At 35.8% G+C, this 21,851-nt stretch overlaps 1 protein-coding gene across 2 annotated transcripts in view; it reads right to left on the reverse strand.

The window, feature by feature from the left end:
- Positions 1-1,616: 1,616 nt before the first annotated feature.
- LOC101900947 (neurotrophin 1) overlaps positions 1,617-21,851 on the reverse strand; it is a 42,860-nt gene continuing 22,625 nt past the window's right edge. The window contains exons 2-7 of one of the 2 annotated variants that reach the window (XM_059127525.1): positions 9,270-9,712; positions 8,045-9,213; positions 3,939-4,067; positions 3,730-3,879; positions 2,985-3,663; positions 2,325-2,899 (exon numbers count right to left, since the gene is read on the reverse strand). In XM_059127525.1, coding sequence (XP_058983508.1) covers positions 2,468-2,899; positions 2,985-3,663; positions 3,730-3,879; positions 3,939-4,067; positions 8,045-9,213; positions 9,270-9,707 — 2,997 coding nt within the window. In that variant the 5' untranslated portion in view covers positions 9,708-9,712 and the 3' untranslated portion in view covers positions 2,325-2,467. Of the gene's footprint in view, positions 3,664-3,729; positions 3,880-3,938; positions 4,068-8,044; positions 9,214-9,269; positions 9,713-21,851 lie in introns of both variants that reach the window. The other variant, XM_059127524.1, reaches the window with a different exon arrangement.

A 21,851-nucleotide genomic window follows, 5' to 3' on the forward strand; every position in this document is an offset into this window, starting at 1 on the left:
TTCCAAAAAGTACAAGAACTTACACCGCAACAGAAAGAAAATAGACTCAAAAGAGCTAGAGAGTTGCTTCGCCTGGCCGAAATTGGTGAACTGCAACATCAGCAGAAATGGTTCGAAAAGTAAAGAAGTGACTTGATCGAAATCCCCGTCCGTGGTAGAAAAATGACTCGTGAGCTGAACATATAACAATATTCCATTCGGAAAATATTGAAAAATGAGCTCGGGGTAATGCCATTGAAATTCCAAAAAGTGCAAGAACTTACATCGCAACGGCAACAGAAAAAATAGACTCAAAAGAGCTAAAGATTTGCTTCGCTTGTCCGAAAGTGGTGAACTGCCGAATTTGGTTTTCTCCAATGAGAAAACATTCGTTATCCAGCAGTTCGTAAAAAAACAAAATGATAGTATTTACTTGCCAAAGATTTCAGCTGAAAATGTGCACCTTCGGTTGGCCACCAGAACTCAAGCGCCGGCCATGGTGATGGTGTGGGCCGCCATAACAGCCGATGGTCGCTTTCGGCTCGTATTAATCGACCGTGGCATCAGAATAAATGCCGAATGTTCTTGCGAATATATTCTGAAAGGTGTATTAAAGCCTTGGGCACGCAAACATTTTGGCCGCAGACCTTGGATATTCCAACAGTGCTTAGCACCATCGCATTCAACACGCGCCCCCAAGAATGGTTACAAAATGAGATTCCTCGCTTTATTACCAGCGCACAATGGCCACCAAAATCTCCGGATAGCAATCCGTTGGACTATTGTATCTGGAGAATTTTGGAAAGCAAGGTTGGCACTAAAAAATACCAAAGTGTCGATTCCCTCAAGCAAGCGCTTCGCCGGGTATAGGCCAAAATACCACAGAGCAACATTTGGGCAGAGTGTGACGGTTTCATTGGCCGTTTGAAGGCCATAATTCGTGCCAAAGGTGACCAATTCGAACAAATCTAAATTAATTCTAAAATTTGATGCTATTTCCGACATTATTTGCTTTTATTCAATAAAATTAAAAAAAATGTAAAAACTATGGCGTTTGACTTTGTTACAGTTTTTTCATTTTACCCTGCATATGGGAGCTACATTCCAATCTGATCCCATATCGATAAAATTTGATTACGTATGTGAGGGAATTAAACACCAAATCGAATGAAATATGTATATGGGAGCTATAGCTATATCTGAACCGAATTTCACCAAATTTGATATAATTGATTCTAGACAGAATTCGGTGGAATGTGGTACAATTCACTCTATTTGTTCTAATATTGACCATTTGGTACACAATTAACCCGAAATCGGTGTAGGATATATATGGGAGCTTTATCTTAATTTGAACCGATTCTCAACAATTTCAGTAGGGTTTGTCCTTGGGCCAAAAACTATTGTTTGGAAAATTGCATTTCAATCGGATAAAAATTCGACCTGCATTTTGTTGACTCGAATGGGTATATCTTCCTTCCCCATGTTACAAACGAATGCACAAAGACATGATATTACCACTATATGATTTAGGGTATAATAAAATACTCAGTTCAATAACCAAAGTTTTTTATAAAAAATAAATATTTGAAATATTTATTAAAAATATATTGAACATATAATAATAAAAATATTATTTTTATATAATATTTCTTAAACCACTACATATAAACTTATTATATAATCTTAAGTCTCACATACAAATTACTGAAATGAGAGAAACATTTTGGGAGCTATCATAATTTAAATAAATAAATAATTTATATTAAGGCAATAAATAATTAAATCAAATAAATAAATTATTAGGAAATGGAAACACAGGCAAGTAGCTACGAACAGGTGTTATTGGGTAGGTAAAAGGACATAAGTTCAAGCATTAGTTTAGCAAAGCACTAGAGAAAGGAAGATTAAAAGTTCTCCACAATTACAGGATGCCAGACATCAGCTACCTCGGTATCCTCCTGGGGATATGAAGTATCTGGTGTCGGGCCATCAATGGGGAAAAATCTACTACTACTACTATCGGTATGGGATGTAACTCTACTACCATCACCAGCAGCACCGTAACCAATCCTACGCTCATTTTGGTGTCTTGTGTGTGTGTGTCGTTCGGGAACTTGGGGTTGTTGATAAATTGTGGCCGGTACTGCATTGGGTATTTTGTGTGAATACAGTTGGGTCGAGGACAGATGATATGGAGGTTTTGTTGAAACTCGCACGCGTCGTGTTGCCAGGGTGCTGGATGGCCTAGGGGATACAGATGTCGACGTCGTCGTGGCTGTTGTACCGCCAGTTGACGTGGCAGTTTGGATTTTCCGATTATATTCAAAAAAATCAATTATGGGATGATAACTGTAGTTTATACGTTTGGGTGGATGTGAAGAGGATTTTGCTGGGCCACCACTGCTGCTAATGGTTGCAGCCGTGGGCGAATAATACGAAGTCAAATTTAATTTGGCCTTGTAGGTATTGCGAAAAACATCCGAAGTTATAGACGGTATAACCTTGCGCTTCGATGACGTCTCAGAGTATTCGGTCGTTTCGGCGATCGTAGTCGGTGCTGCGGTGGTGGTGGTGGTCGCTTTCGCTCCCGTGACCCGTAACCTTGGCTTGGACTTGGACCGTCCGCCTGCAGCATGGGTGTAGTAATGGGTTGGTAGTGATGCTGTACGGATGGCTGATGTTGGTGTTGGCTGGGGTACTGATGGTTCGAATAGTGCTGCTCCATCACCGGCAGCCGCTGCTGGTAGGGTGTCTGTGGCGGCGAGGCGGATATCCGTGATGGCTGGGGACTTTTGGTGGGCATTGGTAACAGTGCGTGGTCGTCCTGTAGTTGGGACATGGTGTAGTGTTTCGGATGGCTGGGCACGAATGGTTCCGGTGCTGGAGGTGATGGCCGTAGTATTGTCGTTGCTACCGCCTGTGTGGATAACAGAATAAAGAGGTTTAATTTTAGTGTGCTGAGTGCGATCTTGCTTGCCATTGGGTGTGCCATAGACGTTTACCTCTCGTTCGGCGTGGTGTTCACTGGGCGAGAACTCCAAATCCGATTGATAGTCGTTGCTGAAACTCTTGTGAGGACGGCGTCGAGCTAATTCTCGCAAAATTTTATTTGACGAACTGGCAGAGACGGATGAGGAAGCAGATGAAGAAAGCGATGGTGAGGGACCCGGTGCAGAGGGTTTGAAAATATTGCTTGAATCACGTGTCAATTTATAGGGATACTGTCCAAATTCATCGTTATCGGGAGGACTCAAATAAGATCCCACTGTGGGACTGGGCACCTTGGTCTTGACCTTATTGCTACCACCCGATAACAATTCATTGGCATCGAAACTTGTGTCGTGTTTGTAGTGGTGATAGTTGCGGATATTGAAAGCCAAATCATCCTCATCTTCTTCCTCATCGTCCTCGGTATAGTCAAAAGAATCAGGGCGATAAACCTCCTGGGGTTTCTGCGGAATGGGAGTAAAGTCCTTTTTGGTAAATGTGCCACCCACAGCTGCAGCAAATTGTTGTTGTCGTATGCCATTGATTTGACACGAACAGCAGGTGGGTACTTTGAAAATATCCACATGAAGACCACGGGTCTTGTCCCAGCTCAGCAAACGATGATAATTGTATACCTGGGAGCAATACGATTTATAGCTGGAGGACAGATATGAGCAAGTCTCTTGGGGATTTCTGGAGAAGAGGAAAACAATTAAAAATTCTAGGAAAAAAATATTTTGAGGCATTCTCATAACTTACGTGCATTTTTCCAATCTCAAAGTCTGGGTATGCTTGCCGGTGTTGACAATGAATTTCCATTCCCCAGAAGCGGAACGGGCCTTTTGAGGTCTGGCATAACGTACAATGCTTTGACACAAGCCTGAGTGGACCTCATTTGTATCTTGGCGCCTAGAAGAAGTGTCAAGTCCCTTTTATATTTTATTCTTAATCTCCCCACCCAAACTTACCTCTTCTTGCCCTGATTGAAATCCTCAAAGTCATCACCGAATTCCGCACTGTACTGCCTGTCAGTATATTCCGCCAATAGGGCAGTCATTGCATTACGATGTCTCCGAATGCTGCCCATTATCAGATCCCTAATTTATTCAAACAAAATTTAAGGGAAACAAAAGAATTTAAAGCCATGAACTCTTAAACTATCGCTTCAAAGAAACCTTTTACCAGGTGTCAATTATTTCATTTCAGTTTAATTTTGCGGTGCAGTGCCATTTGCCTCTTGGAACCACTTGCCCGGTTAATAAAAGCTTTTGGGGTTCTTGGGATTCTTCGCGGTTTGGGGTTTTTGGGGGGTCTTTAGGATTTCTTGGGGGTTTTGGGATTTAGTTTGGGTTTTGGATAGGATTTCCCCGACAACCATCTAAGCATGGACGGAATTTACACAATAATATACAATGGGTTTTACTTAAATATATTGGATTTTTATTTAACTTAAATGCAGGAGGTGTTCTTGTTTTTCTTTGTACTTAAGAATAAATTATTTTGTTTTTTTTTTTTTTATAAAGGACATATTTACCAAAAATAAATCAAAGTAGTGCACTAGGATGATTTTATAGAATTAGTTTACCCTAACAAGAATGCTTTGATTTTCAGAAGATGTAAAAGACTTATATGTGGAAAAAATAATAATATTTCAAATTTTGGTAAGGCCTTAAATTTTATTAAGTAAGGTTAACTTATTTTTTTATTTATTGAAATGATGGAATAGTCCTTATAATCCGATGGTTAACAGTTTTTATACTCTCGTATGGGGACATGTAAATGGATCTGACTCCACAATGCCCAGTTTATTCTTGATTGGTATAAAATTCTCAGTCGAAATTCCACAAAATTCTATTCAGAACTTTATATTCTATTGAGAAAGTTATGTTACACTTCAAACGGTAAAATCAGAATTTGAAAGTATAGGCCCCAATTCTAACCGAATTAGCAGTTATTATATCTTCCCGAAACTCTCTTTCCAACAAATTTTAAAAATAATTGCACTATTTAGTATAGACGGTATAATATTTAATTTTGCCAACATTTTTAATATGTCTGCCATAGAAATGTAGGAATTTGGAGACCTTGCCAAGATTTTCCCACCAGCTTAAGCTTTTCTCTTATTAAGACCCTAAAACCAGATTGCAGAATACTTACTCGTAGTCGTGCGGGGTCAACCATATGATACCCTACAACACTACAATATGTTCGAAGCCCCCTTATGTCAAAATACATTTTGGAAGATTTTGTTTTTGAAATGATGTCATAGAGCACCGCCCAGATGTACCTGACCAGGGGCATTTGCCCAATATTCATTTTTATTTATTTTTTATTTATTTATTTTTATTTTATTTATTGATTTATTTTTTTATTTATTTATTTTTTTTTTTTTTGGTACATTTTAACCCCTGAATGTACATCTCAAAAAACAATAGACTCAAATACTGACCCTAACCCTACACCCATGCAAAATTTCTTGAGGATCGGACGATAATTGGATCGGTCCTCGTTTTGGTATAGCCCCCATATAGCAGTACCCCCATTATTTGAAATTGTTTCAAATTCGGTATTTAAAGTTCGTAATGGATACTACACCCTATAACTGAAAATTTTCTGTGCAAGTCCACGTCTTCGTATAGCCCTCATATAACGGTACCACTCTATATTTGGCATGTTGACGATTTTAGCGACATTATTCGTAGGAATTGCTTCAAATTTGGTATTTGAAATTCTTAATGGATACTACAGCCTATGACAGCAGATTGTCTGTGCAGGTCCACGTCTTATAGTCCCCATATAACGGTACCTCGCCAAATTTGGTATTTTGATGATTTGAGCTATTTTATTCACCGGAATTGTTTCAAACTTGGTATTTGAAGTTCGTAATGGATACTAAAGCCTATGAAAGAATTTTGTCTGTGCAGGTCCAAGTCTTCTTATAGCCCTCATATAACGGTACCACGCCATACTCGGTATTTTCATGATTTTAGCGACATTATTCACCGGATTTTTTTCAATTTGGCATTAGAAGTTCGTTTGGCATTAGAAGTTCGAAAATTGTTGGTGCAGGTACACGTTTTGGTATAGGCCCCATATAATAGTACCTTCCTATATTCATATACCTTAATATGATGGCTACATTCGGTAATTTTAAGATTTTAACAGCATTTTTAACGGATTTTATTCTTTTGAAAATTGCCAAATTAGCTCCAAGTGTTGGATGGCATTTAAAGTTCGACCCGGCCGGCTTTTTTACTTGTCTTAGATTTTATCCTTTTCAGGCAAGAAATCATTCCGAGTTGATGAGAATTGTGGAAATCAGCTCAGTTTCTTTTACATATATATTGTACCTATTTTACTATATATCCGATATATTAGCTATCAGCATTACTGTAGTGGTTAGAAGTGACTGATTTCTCCGCGATTCAAAATATTCGCTATTTATTGGAAATTTTCATATATTTTTGGCCATAAAAATTATGGTATATTTTACTCGCTAAATATTGTCCAATGACCGTACAAATTGGTAGGCTTAGCCCTAAACTCTAACTTCATGCGAAATTCCGCGTCGATTGTTCTATAATTGTGGTCGTATGTAGAGCAACAGCAAAATTAGGAAATTTTTCCTTTTTTTTTTTTGTCCATTTTAACCCCTAAACATTTTGCGACCATCTCTAAAAACAACAGGCTTCTATTCCGACCCAATCACCCCGCCCCAATTTTCAATCTCGTGAGCTTGATTACAAATTAACATTGACAGACGGACCGAGGGACGGACGGACGGCGATCCATATATAGTTCCTTATGTCGGGGACCAATATTTCGAGGTGTTATATATGTTTTGGCCCAATCAAACTTATAATAGTGTTGTAGGGTATAAAACACATTATGTTCTGCAGGAGACATACGAAAAAAAATCTTGAATTCTCGGCAATATAATTTAAAATCTTATTTCATCAAATCGTATTCCTCTGAAAATCCAATCTATATTCTGAAAAATCCATGAATTATATGCATTCTGAGGGTATAGATTTTCAGCCAGAAAGGTACGAAGTAAAGGAATTAAAAAAAAATCAAATTGTATATTTTTAGAAAAAATGCACGAATTTTTTGTGTGAAATTACACCTTAAATCTTCCAGTATAGTTATCTGAGAGCTATTACAAGCCCATTTTCAATTCTACGGACCTAAAATTTTCATTCGGACTCTAGAGTGATTTCCACATACGGAATCTAATGCCGATATATTTGTTGGTTTCTAAATGGTTGGTGGTCGCAGGTGTAGCGGACATTATGCCATCAGAAAAAAAATGAATATTATAAAATAGCACGACTGAAGGCTAATTTTCATAAGAAAAATATTCCCTGACTTGTTGCCAATAATATTGGCGAAGACACCATATATCTGAAAGGCATGGATTCCAAGGATTCGCATATTTTCTGAAAATAAAAAAAATGGACGCAACTTTCCCGACCAATTTCGCTTGTGTTCCAATCAAACTTTCAAAACTCCAAAGTACGTACCAACATTTTTATTTACATTTTTTTTTTTTTTTTTGGGTTTTCCTGTAGTTATGAAAATATACTGAGTTTTGTCGTGTAGTGCAATTATTACAAAATATATAATACCTGGGAATGCATAAACTGGTAAGGATTTGGGTTAACCATGAAGCAAGGAAAGGCCAACAGCATTGAATATATAAAAGTTTATGTACCGAAACCAAATTTAAAGTATTTTAAATTCCTAAATGGAGTTTTAAAGCTTAGAAATCTTAAAGCGATTTACAAAACAAGAGCACGTTTGTATTTCAAAGCTCTAAAATATAATTGGCTTTAAAATTCTTCTCAAAACCAAAGCATTCAAAAAAAAAATTAAAAAAATGTATAAAATAATCTCAATTATTTCCAAAAGAAAAAAATAATTTTAATCTAACTACTTATAAAACTTAATACTAAAGAAATAAATAAATAAACCCAAAAACTAAAAAAAAAGAAAAATTCAAATATTCATCCATCCGAAATTCCATAAAACCATTTACCCCGGGCTCAAAACTTTGTTTTTCATCATAGCTTACATGGGATAGTCTTCAGTTCGAATGCACATCGATGCTGTGAAACGTTCACATTTTTTGGGCGGCGTAACACCGCTGCCCTGTTGGGGTCGTGTGCGTATCTGTTTGGGAGGTACACGTTTACCTTTGGCGGGACGTATTAATTTGTTGGCTGCAACACGATAACGTGGTCCAGCAATTAATTCTTCAGGTGTGGGTAAAAGTTCTCCGTCGGGATTGGAATTCTCTGAGGACACCTCTCTCTCCTGGGGTTCATCTTCATCGTTCAGTACAATTTCCGTACCATTTAAACTGGCAAATGCCAAATCCTCAACTATCTGATAGGGTTCCAAGTCGGGATTTGCTTCATTGGATGGTTTTTGTTCCACTTCTACGGGGGTGGTTGTGGTCAGCGGTGTGAGTGTTGTTTCTTTAGGTGTGGCAAATGCGGTGGTATTCAGCTTCAAGGTACGTCCACCCAAACCTCTCTGCAAATCAGCTTCATTTACAGAGGCCGGCACTGAACGTATCAGCTTGTGGACAAAGGCACGATTTTCAGTAGCCCTTCGGGTGCGTCTAAGAGGTATGGGGGTTGTTGTTGATTTGGTGGTTGGTACCTTGCTGATATCTTCTTCTGTGTTAAGTGTTGGAATATTGCCCTTAATTAATTCCAATGTAGGCACATCTTTCTGCAGCTCATGATTGATCTTCAGTGGATGGTCAACAATAACTTCTGCGGCAGCATCTTCAATGGGAATATCTGTCTTCTTTTCTTTCGATTTTTCCTTTTCAGTATCCTCAGTTTGTTTTAAAATTTCTGTGTTGTTGTTTTTGCTGCTTTCCTCCTTTACAACAAGTAATTCCTTATTGATTTCCATGGGATCTAAAAATTCCTCCGGCATATCCTCCATAAAATCTTCCATATCATCACCTTGTTCTTCTTCCTTGGATGCATCGGCAGCGGTGTAGGGCAGCGTACCAATACCCTCATTATTTTCCTCCTCTGCCAATTCCGTTGAAGTCAATTCCAATTTTCTTCTATCTGCCGAAGATTTGGTTTTACCGAAATTTGCCAAATCCTGAATGCTATAGTCGAACTCAATATATTTCTTAGCCGAATTCTTTACCAAATTGGCAATGTCATAGACAACGGGTAGAATAAGGCTCTTGTCATCACCGAACATCATGCGCACCTAAAAAACAGCCAATAATAAAACTAGATATTCAAAATTAACAAAAAACTACCCACCTGATCCAACCTCAATTCATTTCCCTTCTTTGCACTAAACTGAGCCGTTATCAATGCGGACAGCGCCAGCTTTTGCTGTTTGGATAACACTCTCAATATTGGCATAACTTCAATGAATTTCTGCCTCACAACTTTATTCGTCAGGGCCTTGGACAATGCCGTCCTCAACATTTTCTCACGCCAGTCGTAACGTTGCATTTGATCATCGTCTTCCTCCAGGAAATCGATGTCATCATCGAAGGTTATGGAATTTTCTTTGGCGGCCGTTGTTGCCTTATTCAAAATATCGTGATCATTGTTATTTTCGTAACTCCAGTCGATTTCCTTCAAATCACCAAAATCGAAATCCATTAAATCCTCATCCGATGCACTGACCAAATAGAGGACACAATAGAGAATTGCCCAAAAGAGGCAACGAAAAGATTGACCCATTTTCATTGTGTCTGAAAATAAATAGGAAAAAATTAAATAAATCATTAATTTTTGAATTATTTAATTTCTACGGAATTTAATATCAATTTATTTAATTATTAAAAAAAAATGTTTTTGGCGATGATTCGGGAAAAATATTTTTTGGGTGAATTTAGCCGAATGTCTGACTTTATAACTCGGGTTACATTTAAGAGATTAATTCAAATGTAGTAAAAAATTTTAAGTTTTGAATTCTTTTTGAGTATTTTCAGAGGTAGGCATTTTTACCTTGATTCCGAAAAAAATAACAAAATTCATTTTTTTAATTAATCGATGGGAAAAATTTGGCCAAGATTCTCATGGAGCGTGGTCCTATATTAGAAATTATTTGCTAACAGTGTTTCTACATAACAAGAGCTCAGAATACCAAAATATGAATACATAAAAAATATCCTTCTACAGGGTCGATACCTAGAAGACATTTTCCATATCTTTAACCAATGATGCTTGGATTAATGCAAAGATCTCTATTAATATTTTTTAGCTCTAAAAAGGATAGTCTTCCTGTTGTTATTAGTGCAAAAAAAACTGCAACCAACTTCAGACTGCTGTCATCTCTACGCCACTCGTCGACAGCTGTTAAAATTATTCCAGTGACAGCACATCATATTGTTTAGAAGCGTAACAAAGCATATTGGTGAGAATTTTCCAGAAAAAATTTATTCGTGGCTGGAAAACCATAAGTGAATATCGTTAGAGCACTCCAGCATTTTAATGTGAATAAATCTTTTGTGTCTCGTAGAATCGCTCGTTACCGTGACGGAAGTAAATGGACGGAATAAAACAGGAACATTAGCTGAAATGGTTCGAAAAGTAAAGAAGCGACTTGATCGAAACCCGCGTCGCAGTTGCCGAAAAATGGCTCGTGAGCTGAACATATAGCAATATTCCATTCGGCAAATATTGAAAAACAAGTTAAAAAGTATCAGTCGGTATTGCCGGCAGATATATACCCTCAGCCTGTGTTCGATTATTTAAATATAATTTGACTAGCAATTATTCAAACGTTTGACCCTCTATGGAGCAGGTTCCCAAGGAATGGGCCAATATTGTCCATTTCGTATCGGACCCAAAAATATGATATAAATATTCCGACGATCCTTGTATGGATTATATCGACTCACTCCTTCACTTTATATGAGATATGTAATAATATTTAGAAAGTGTTAAAATGTGCGTGATTTACAAGATAGAGTCTACCGAAATATTCCACTTTTATACTTCATCTGATACAATATATAAATAAAAAATATTGAGCGAAATATTGGGCAAAATTACAAGAAAGGATATTTATGTCCAATTTTATGCTAAATCATAAATACCGATAAATTTCATATTCATATCAGACTTCTTATTGAGAGAAATATTTGAGAATAGAAAGTAGTAAAGTATTGCTAAATTATTACGAAAGTTATAACAGATATAATTATTGAAAATTGTGACTGCAGAAGGGGTTGGCAGATATATATCAACTTCAAAACAGATCTTGTTTTAGCAAAAATATTTGTGTGTGTGAAATTTAAAGAGAGTTGGAAATTTATTTCGCTTTATTTGATAGTTTTGTTTTTCAAAATCTTGAACCCTATGTATGGGGGAGAAGAAATGGTTCAATCTATACCACCTTTATAAGAGATCTTGTGTTGATAGAAATATTGAGATGTGCCAAGTCTAAATGGAATCGGATGTTATTTTGGCTTTTTATGAGCTTCATGGGTATTAAAAATTTCTACATTTTCTGGGGGAGGTACCAGAAGGAGTGGACTGATACATCCCATTTTAGCACCAGATCTTGGGTTTATAAAAATATTGAAATTTAAAGACGTTCGGATCCTTACATTACATTATTTAAGAGTTATAATTATTCAAAATGTTGACCCTTTGTGGGGGAGGTACTTGGTGGAGTGGACCGATACTGTCCATTTTCGCACATGACCTAGCACTGATGAGATGAGATGAAATATGAGGATTTGCAAAGTTCGAGCAAAATCGGATTATCGTTTCTCTTTTTGTGCAAAAAATATTTTTTGAAAATTTCGACCTTTTGTGGGGGAGGTACCAGAAGGAGTAGACCGATACATTCCGTTTTTGCAACAGACCTTAGGCTAATAAAATTATTGGCATGTGTGGAATTTGAAGACTATCGGACTCTTACATCACATTTTATAAGAGCTTTAATTATTCAAAATGTTGACCCTTTGTGGGGGAGGTCCCTGATGGAGTGGACCGATATTGTCCATTTTCGCATATGACCTAGCAGTGATGAAAATATGAGGATTCGCAAAGTTCGAGCAAAATCGGATTATCCTTTCTCTTTCTGTGCAATAAATTATTTTCTTTGAAAATGTTGACATTTTGTGTGGGAGGTACCAGAAGGAGTGGACCGATATTGCCCATCTCCGAACTCGATCTAAGTTTGACAAAAATATTACGATGTACCAAGTTTGGATCAAATCGGATACTCCCTTCGAGAGTTATCGTGCGCACCAGCCAGCCAGACAGAGAGACAGACGGACGGACATCGCTAGATCGACTCCAAATGTTCTGAAACGGATTTGGTCCAAAGAGACCTAGGGTCTAAAATCGTTATTTCGACTAGGCACGTTTTGACCGTATCAAATGATATATACCCTCTGTAGCCATATGGCTGAGGGCATAATGAGCTCGGGGTAAAGCCATGGAAATTCCAAAAAGTGCAAGAACACCGCAACAGAAAGAAAATTAACTCAACAGAGCGAAAGTGGTGAACTTCTGTATTTAGTTTTCTCCGATGAGAAAACATTCTTTGTCCAGCAGTTTGTAAACAAACAAAATGATCGTGTTTACTTGAAAAGGAAAATGTGCATTTTCGGTTGGCCACCAGAACTCCAGCGCCATGTTGGTGGTGTAGGCCGCCATAACAGCCGATGGTTGCTATCCGTTCGTATTAATCGACCGTGGCATCAGAATAAATGCCGAATATTATCGCAAAAATATTCTGGAGGGTGTATTAAAGCCTTGGCCGCAGACCTTGGGCATTCCAACAGGACTCAGCACCATCGCACTCAGCACGCGCCAACCAAGAATGGTTACAAAATGAGGTTCCTCGTTCCTTCATTTCCAGCGCACAATGGCCACCAAAATCTCCGGATACCAATTCTTTGGACTAATGTGTCTGTAGTATTTTGGAAAGCAAGGTTGGCACAAAAAAATACCAAAGTGTCGATCACCTGAAGCAAGCGCTTCGCCGGGAATGTGCCAAAATACCGCAGAGCAATATTCGGGCAGCGTGTGACGGTTTCATTGGCCGTTTGAAGGCCATGATTCGTGCCAAAGGTGACCAATTCGAACAAATCTAAACGTATTCTATAATTTGATGATATTTCCGACACTTTGTCAAAATTATCGCGTTTGACTTTGTTGCAGTTTTTTTATCACACCCTGTATATCTATCATAAAAATCATAAATTCTTTGTTAATAAAAAATCTTGTGTATTTCTAAATAATTCAGCAATTTTTACTAATTCACTGAAAATATTCTCATAATTTCACTATACAATAGCCAGTCTGAGTTATGAAAATGCCAAATTAATGCCTGGGTTCTTGGGCCAGATGTTGTTAAGGTCTTTATATAGTTTTGACAATGTACTAAGAGACCTCTATAGTTTCAAATATATTTCGCAATATTTAAGACAGAGCTTTGAAATTTAATAGAGGTCTTCTAGTACTTATTCACGTTTCTTGCCATGTTTTCCATTTAATTTAGCCAAATTTTGATATTTTTAGCTCTTATTATATAGAAACTGTATTAGCAAAAATTTATCAATCTAGTTCCTTTTTTTGGTACAGCGCTTATATCAACGGGTATCCCTGATTTATATAATGGTGAAAGTCTCGATCATATTTTCCAATCGATTGGAAAAAATGCACTGATTCCGAGGAATCTTTACCTGCAATTTTTCAAAAGTGTGGAAGAGGGGTTTCTTTTCGATGTAAAATTCCAAAACGCCAATAGGGCAAAATGTCAAAATTTCAATAGTAAAAGTAGAGAATATTGGCTCCAAAACCATATTTTAATATAATTAAGTATTTTGTTTAATTAAGGACTTAATAGTACATAGTACATTTTAGTACACATTTTCACGCATTTCATGACCCCACAGACCTTAAACAAAAACAAAATTCAATAAATCCCTCTGCTAAAATTGAAGGATTTTTTCTCAATACCAATAATATACGATTTTTTAAAATGTTTTTCGCAGAAAATTTGGCATAACAATTTTCTGGATTCTGGCAATATTTACACAATATTTTGTACTTTTTAGTATTTTTATGAGAGTTTAAGCCCGATGAGGTTTTAGTAACTTTTAGTTACGAATTTCCACAAACTACTAACCTAACCACCAACGCACGCCATATTTCAAGATTCTGGCCCTAGCCGCTTCTTCTTGCCTTTGATGAGACAATCAGTCACTCATCTTTAACAATTTTATGTATATGTATATAGGTAGTCCACCCAAAACTATGATCCATCATCAGTGCATATTTAAACAATCAATGAAATATGATTTCCAACACCCATTTATGAGTGGTACCAACCCCCCAAGTATTGCATAAATAGCGTCGTCAAACATCTTCTTTCTCACCCAGACGCCGGTCAATGACAAGCACAAATGAAGACATTATTATGACAAGAAGGCGATGACGTTTACAAGCAATTATCGTTTAACATAACGGTAAAAGATTTTGGCAAAAACTAACATTCCATAAATATTTATGATGCAGGCATTTAAACGCGTAACCATGGCACTCATGTTTTACTACCGGCCATACAACAAAATAACGCATTTGTTGCAGTGACATGCGGCATGCCACATGTGGCCAATGGACATTTAACAAATAATTATAAGTATCATCACAATGAAATCAATAATAAAATGTTTTTATGAATCTGACATGGTACAGTGGGACCAGGCTCCAAGTGTATGGACATTTGCCACAAAAAGATTTTCGTGGTTTTTGTAAGAAATAATAACGTACAAATTATTTATCTCAAAATTGATATACGTTAGGGTAAAGCCTCTATATGTGCAACTTGGTAAACAAACACCCCTAAATTTTAGATAATTATAAATTTTGAAATAATGTGGCGGGGAACCCCTTATCCTTGTGAAAAATGTTCATATGCCCCTCCGAATTGAATTAATTTAATGACTCTGAATTCTCAAATTTGTCTGCAACAACAAGGATCCAAGTTTTTGTGTAACACCCTAATATCTACACGGAGAGATAAAAAAACTGCAACAAAATCAAACGCCACAGTTTTTACATTTTTATACCCTCCACCATAGTATGAAGGGTATATTAAGTTTGTCATTCCGTTTGTAACACCTCAAAATACACATTTTAGACCCCACAAAATATATTTTATTGTGTCAGCATACAATTCTATGTCGATTTGGCGATGTCCGTCCGTCTATCCGCAGTCCGTCTGTGGAAATCACTCTAGCTTCCAAATAGATTGATAAAATTTTCAAATGTATGTTATGTCTGCAGGACTTTTGGTATTGAAAATGGTCAATGTAGGTTCACGTTTTCGTATAGTCCCCATATAATGGTACCTCCCTATTTTTGGTATTTTGCTAATTTAAGCGACATTATTTAACAGAAATGTTTAAAATTTAGTATTTGTAGTCTGTCTGTCCAGGTCAACGTCTTCGTATAGCCCCCATATAAAGGTACCTCCAGATATTCGGTATTTTGATGATTTTATCTATATCATTGCCGATTTTTTAAGTTTCGCATTTGAATATTCAAATGACAAATGTTACCTATGCAGGTCCATGTCGTCGTATAGTCCCTAATATAACTGCTACATTCGGTATTTTTAAATTTTAACATAATTTTTAATGAATTTTATTGTTTTTGAGAATTGCCAAATTCGTTCCAAATGGTGGAGGGTATTCAAAGTTCGGCCCGGCCGAACTTACAGCTTTTTTAATAGTTTTTTTTTTATTTTATTGAATGAAAGCAAAAATTGTCGGAAATAGCATCAAATTTTAGAATAAGTTTAGTTTTGTTCGAATTGGTCACCATTGACAAGAATTATGGCCTTCACACTGACAATGAAACCGTCAAATGCTGCCCGAATGTTCCTCTGCGGTATTTTGATCCATTCCCGGCGAAGCGCTTGCTTGAGGTGATCGACACTTTGGTATTTTTTTTAGTGCCAACCATGCATTCCAAAATACTCCAGACACAATAGTCCAACGGATTGGTATCCGAAAAATTTGGTGGCCATTGCGCACTGGGAATGAAGCGAGGAACCTCATTTTGTAACCATTGTTGGGTGGCGCGTGTTGAGTGCGATGGCGCTGATTCCTGTTGGAATGTCCAAAGTCTGCGGCCAAAATATTTGCGTGCCCAAGGCTTTAATACACCCTCCTGAATATTTTCGGGAAAATATTCAGCATTTATTCTGATGTCGCGGTCGATTAATTCGAGGGGATGGTTGGTATTGAAAATGAGATATATCGGTTGACGTTTTGGTATAGTCCCCATATAACGGTACCTCCCGATATTCGGTATTTTGATTATTTTTGCCACATTTTTTCATGGATTTGTCTAAAAACTGCAATTTGTTGGTCATAATGGGTTCTATCTCCGGTGGCAAAACTTTGCATGTATAGGTCCACGTTTTGGTATAGTCCCCATATAACGGTACCGAAAAAGAGTGATAAAAAGATAACTTAACAATGTCGTTTACATTCATTTACCTCATGATGAGGTTGCATTACTACCGAAAAAATGCTTATTAATAAGCTGTTAGAAAATATTTAGCTCAAATGACTACCTCCATCATCATCATAATCATTAACATATTAAATAATCTCTTAAGTGTCTGGAAGCGAACAACTTGTCTATCGTAAATAGACATTACATTGCCGAACGCGCATCGTCATTATCACCGTCTAAGCGTGCTGTCAAATTTTAATGACTTTTACATTTTTCCCAGCTCGTTTGTGTTTTCACCATGTTTTTTTTTTTTTCACATAGAATGCTTGTATTTGGTTAATTGTTTGTTTGTGTTGGCGGTTTGTGTTTTTTTGTAGCGTTTTCTTTTCATAAAGCTCTTTAACGGTATTTAGTGTTATCTTGAAATTGAAAACACTGCCGATTTCAATCAATCTAACAATCACTTTCTTTATTTCTTATTTTCTTTCCAGTTGGCTTTTATCTTCCCCCAATGGTCGTTCGTTCGTTCGTTCACTAGCTCGCTCGCTCGCTCATATGTAAAATAGCGGAAAAGATCGCAGCTAATTGTTTTTGAATAGCAGCCTGAATTTTCTGTAGAAAGTTGGCCATTTGTAATGTTAAGTAGATGAATAGATGACATGGAATTGATGCCATTCTTGTTTGTAACAATTAATTTTCGTGTCAATGGTTGTAACGGAATTTAATAAAATAGAAATTTATTGAGTTATGGTTTTAAACATTTATTTTTAGAGCACGTGTCTGGTTTTCTAAGGTAGAAACGACTTGACTGTCTATACGACTGTCTATGTTCCATTTTTATACCCTACAACACTATGTGTTGGGGGTATTATAAGTTTGATTGGGCCAAAAATTATGTAACACCACGAAATATTGATTTCCCACATAGGAAAGTATATATGGATCTTCCTAGCTCGTCGAGCTGAGTCGATCTAGCTATGTATGTCCGTCCGTCCGTCTGTCCGTCTGTCCGTCTGTCCGTCTGTCCATGTTAATTTGTAATCACTCTACAGGTCGCAATTATGGCCCGATCTTCACGAAATTTAGAATGGAGGTGGGGCTAGGGTCAGAATAGAACCCTATTTCTTTTGGAGATGATTGCCAAATATTTAGGGGTTGAAATGGACCAAATACTGAAAAAATGTCGGATTTTGCAGTAGCTATACAGCTCGCAATTATAGACCAATCGACGCGGAATTTCGCATGTAGCTAGAGTTTAGGGCGGGGAAGAAGCCTACCAATTTGGGTGGTCATCGGATAATATTTAGCGGGAAAATAGACCATATCTTTTTTGTTGACAAAATTTAACAATTTACATTAAACCGCGAATATTTTATTTCCCGGCGAAATCACAAAGCCATGACAAGGTTACTTCTGACCTTTACATTGATGTTAACATCCAACAAATCGGATATATAGGAAAATATGTGTGATATATATGTCTATTCAAGAGGATATGCTTGAAAGATCTCCTATATGTCGAGAACGGCTGAACGGATTTCGACAGTTCTCATTAATTCAGAATGGCCTCTTGGCAGGAAAGAAAAAAACGTCTAAAAAATCGCATAAAAATATATCTCTAAAGATAAAAATATTAATTTTCTAAAATTTTCTCATATTTTTCCAATTTTGTCATATTTTTGGCATATTTTCATTTTGAATTAAACATTTGGTAATATTTCTACAGCTAACAAAACTAAGTAGTTAGGATATCAGGATATCATATACAGATCGCATTTATGGCCCGATCCTTACGAAATTTTGCATGGGGATAAGATGAGGGTCAGAATAGAAGCCTATTCTTTTTGGAGATGATCGCCATATATTTAGGGGTTGAAATGGACCAAAAAACTGTAAAATTGTCAGCAGGTAGTAATTATCGGCCGATCCTCACTCACATTTGAATGGGGGTTACCGCACATTGCAAAAGCCAAGCAGTTTTGGATGGCCATCCAAAAATATTCAATGTGTGAAGGAGTTTGCCAACTTTTGTAGACAAAATACGAAAATGTCCATTCCAGTGACTTTTTGGAGAATTCACAAATACAGGAAAGACGCACTTCTGACTATTTCGTTAAGGCTGATTTCGTTGAAGAATATAGTCAAATGACTGTATCTCATATAGATGCGTTTCAGTCAAAAAGCAATAATAAATGTTAATCTTTTGCCACTTCTTAGAGATTATAGGTCTTTGGGAAATATTGGTTCCAGATCTAGGAAGACCATTTACGTGCAACATCTACCAATAAATTGGAAATGAGAAAATTAGTTAAGGTTGCTATTATTCAAAAATTAGAGAACGAAACCTGATGGTTTTCTTTTATTATTTGTCACAATATCTTGTGGAATTCTTTCGAGTATCTTGCTTATATAAACTGTATCGTTTATTATAGTGTTGTAGGGTATTCAACGGTCGGCCCCGCTCGACTGTAGCCTTTGCTTACTTGTTAATAATAAAATAGAATATCCATCAAAACAGGTTGTGTTCTTGTTAAAAATATTATTTAAATTACACCACGAGCCACAAAAATTAAATAAAGACATTGTTTTAAAAAAACAACGGCATAAACGGAAAATATTAATTAATCTTTGAATTTTGTCAATAGGCAGTTTTTTTTAAATTGACCAATTAGGCAAAAAGTCTGCACGGATTTTTCAAAAAATTAAAAAAGATCTATCTGTACAAAATCGTTATTTTCTTAATTTCAATAAAAAATTCTAATTTCATTATGGTAAGTTTTGTTTTTTGTTGATCTTTCAATTTAAGCGATGTAAGGACAAGAAAGTCTAGCACAAATCAGAACAACAGAAACAAATTTACAATGGCCACGTCAGTCGGTCGTGTCACTCAGTAACCCTCGAAAGTAGTATTCGATATGACTTTGCAAATGTTGAATACATTCTACAATAATCAAAATATGTCCCTAAAGTTCTTCGAACTTAGCGAATACAAATTTGCTATTAATATTTGATCAAGTTTAAACATGGAATATATCAAGCCAGCCTATTGGTACCTCCACTAGAAACAACAAAATTAAAAAAATCATAATTGACAACATGGGTCCCTAATTTTTTCCGACTACCAAAATCATATGAAGATTTTTTAATTTTTCGTATTATGAGAACGAAGTCCCCGATATGGTTTAAGTTTTGCACATTTTAATAAGTCAGTTAAATTTGACGATGTGCTATAAATTTTTTAAAATCTTTTTTTTAAAAACCTTCCTAAAATCGTATATTTTTATAGAACTTAAAACCTACCAATAATTTTTCAACAAAGATTTTTCAAATATTTCTATGCCATTTTTTAAGAATATTTTGAATAGACCCTTGGATTTGTAAGAAAAAAATATTCGCAGACCTTCAGACAGAAAATCCTACCTGTCGTTGGGGAGGTACCAGTAGAAGTGATCTAATATATTAGATATCTAGACCTAGAGTTGGTAGAAATATTGAAATATGTGAAATGTCAACACAATTGGACTCATATCTGAACTATACCATGAAGACGGACAACTAGAGTTGATAGAAAAACATGGATATGCGAAATTTGAAGATAATAGGACTTTTCGTTCACAGTCTTTAAGCGTTGCGATTATTTAAGATTTTGATCCTCTGAGATATTTTGTCCATTTTCGCACTTTACCTAGCATTGACACAAATAATAAGATTTGCAAAGGTTTGGAAAAAATCTGATGAACCTTCCTCTTTTTTTTTTGTGGGGGGTGCTAGAAGGAGTAGACCAATATTTCCCATCTCCGGACTCGATCAATGTTTGATAATGATGTTCCGAAGTAAAAAGTTTGGACGAAATCGGATACTCCATTCTAAGGATTATTTGCGCAACAGCAAGCCAGCTAGGCAGAAAGATGGACGGACGAACAAATACCCCTAGATCGACTCCAAATGACCTGAAATATATATCGCCCGAAGAAACCTGGGATCGATGAATCTGATTTTTTGGTAATATCAAATGATTTATACTCTCAGTAGCCATATGACTGAGGTATAATTAAATTTGTTAAACGTTGGCCAGTTCCCATTTTTATTAACAGTTTTTCAAGCACTTTGGGCAAAAAATCGTGTAAATGACCACAAATCGTCGATTTTGTTCAAAAATATTTTCAAGGACATCTTGATCGAAAATCATGGACCTTTGGGAAAAATTTTCCTAGACAAAATTTGTTGATTTTTCATGTATGTATTTAGGGATTTCCTGTTCGAAAAACTCTTTGAAAGAGAATTTTGGATTTAAAAAAACGAAATCCCAATAACTTCAACACTAAAAAATGTAGATTTTTTCAGAGAAAACATTTTTTATGGACCTCCGAATCATGTTGTTTTCCTATTTAGTGACAAGGAGGAAAATGTTTTTTTTTTTTTTCAAAAAAAAAAAAAATGTAAAAGGACTTCCTTGCCGAAAATTAGTTTTAATTTTATCAGAAAACATTTTAAAGGAACTTCTTGACAAAAAGATACAATTTTGAAGAACAAAAATGAAATCATCCTAACGGATAACGGTTTTACTTTAGAATATTATTGTTGTGAAAAGTTTAGTTGAATTTACATTACATGTTCATTGTCTTTTTTGAAATATTTTTCAAAAATTCATATAAAAACTCAGGGATTACAAAAGGAGAATCAAAAAATTAGAGTATGTTTATGATCTCATGGATTTATATAAGAATATTTTTTTTATATACCGGTGAAAATTAGGGAATATTTTCAAGGAAATATCAGAAATTTTTTTTGGAAATCCAATATTGTAAAGGAATTGCTGGTCAAGTCTCATACATATTTTAAAGATTCCCCAACCAAAAACGTAATTTTTTTTTCATCAATTTGTGCCAAAATTACCATAGTCTCTTTTTATCTTTCTTTCTGCTTAAAATTCGTGGAAGTTTAAATTTAAAAAACTATTTTTTTTAATTTTTTTTTAAATTAAAAAAAAATAAATTACATTTTTTCAAATTTTTTTTTTAAACTAAATCCCAATAAAATTCATGGGTTTAGCATTTTCTTCGCAAAAATAGAACATTTTTAAAGGAATTCCTGATAGGAAAATTTTAATTTATTAAAAACTTTTGATTGACTCCTGACAGAAATCTGCACAAAATTTGCCGAATTTTAAAATTTTTTTATAAAAATATAGATTTTTCAAATAATGTTGTTTTAAAAATTTTCTATCCAAAATCGTAAATCGTAAATTCTTTCAAAAACTCCATTGAACATTTTTTTTAAAAATTCTGCAAAAATCTTAAAAATACCGAATATAGCCGATATATTAGGGTCTATTAAAAATTTAGCTAAAGTCTCAAAAATACCAAATAAAGCCGAAGACGTGAACCTGTATAGGCAACT

Source organism: Musca domestica, unplaced genomic scaffold (assembly GCF_030504385.1).
Source record: "Musca domestica strain aabys unplaced genomic scaffold, Musca_domestica.polishedcontigs.V.1.1 45, whole genome shotgun sequence".
Taxonomy (NCBI): Eukaryota; Metazoa; Arthropoda; class Insecta; order Diptera; family Muscidae; genus Musca; species Musca domestica.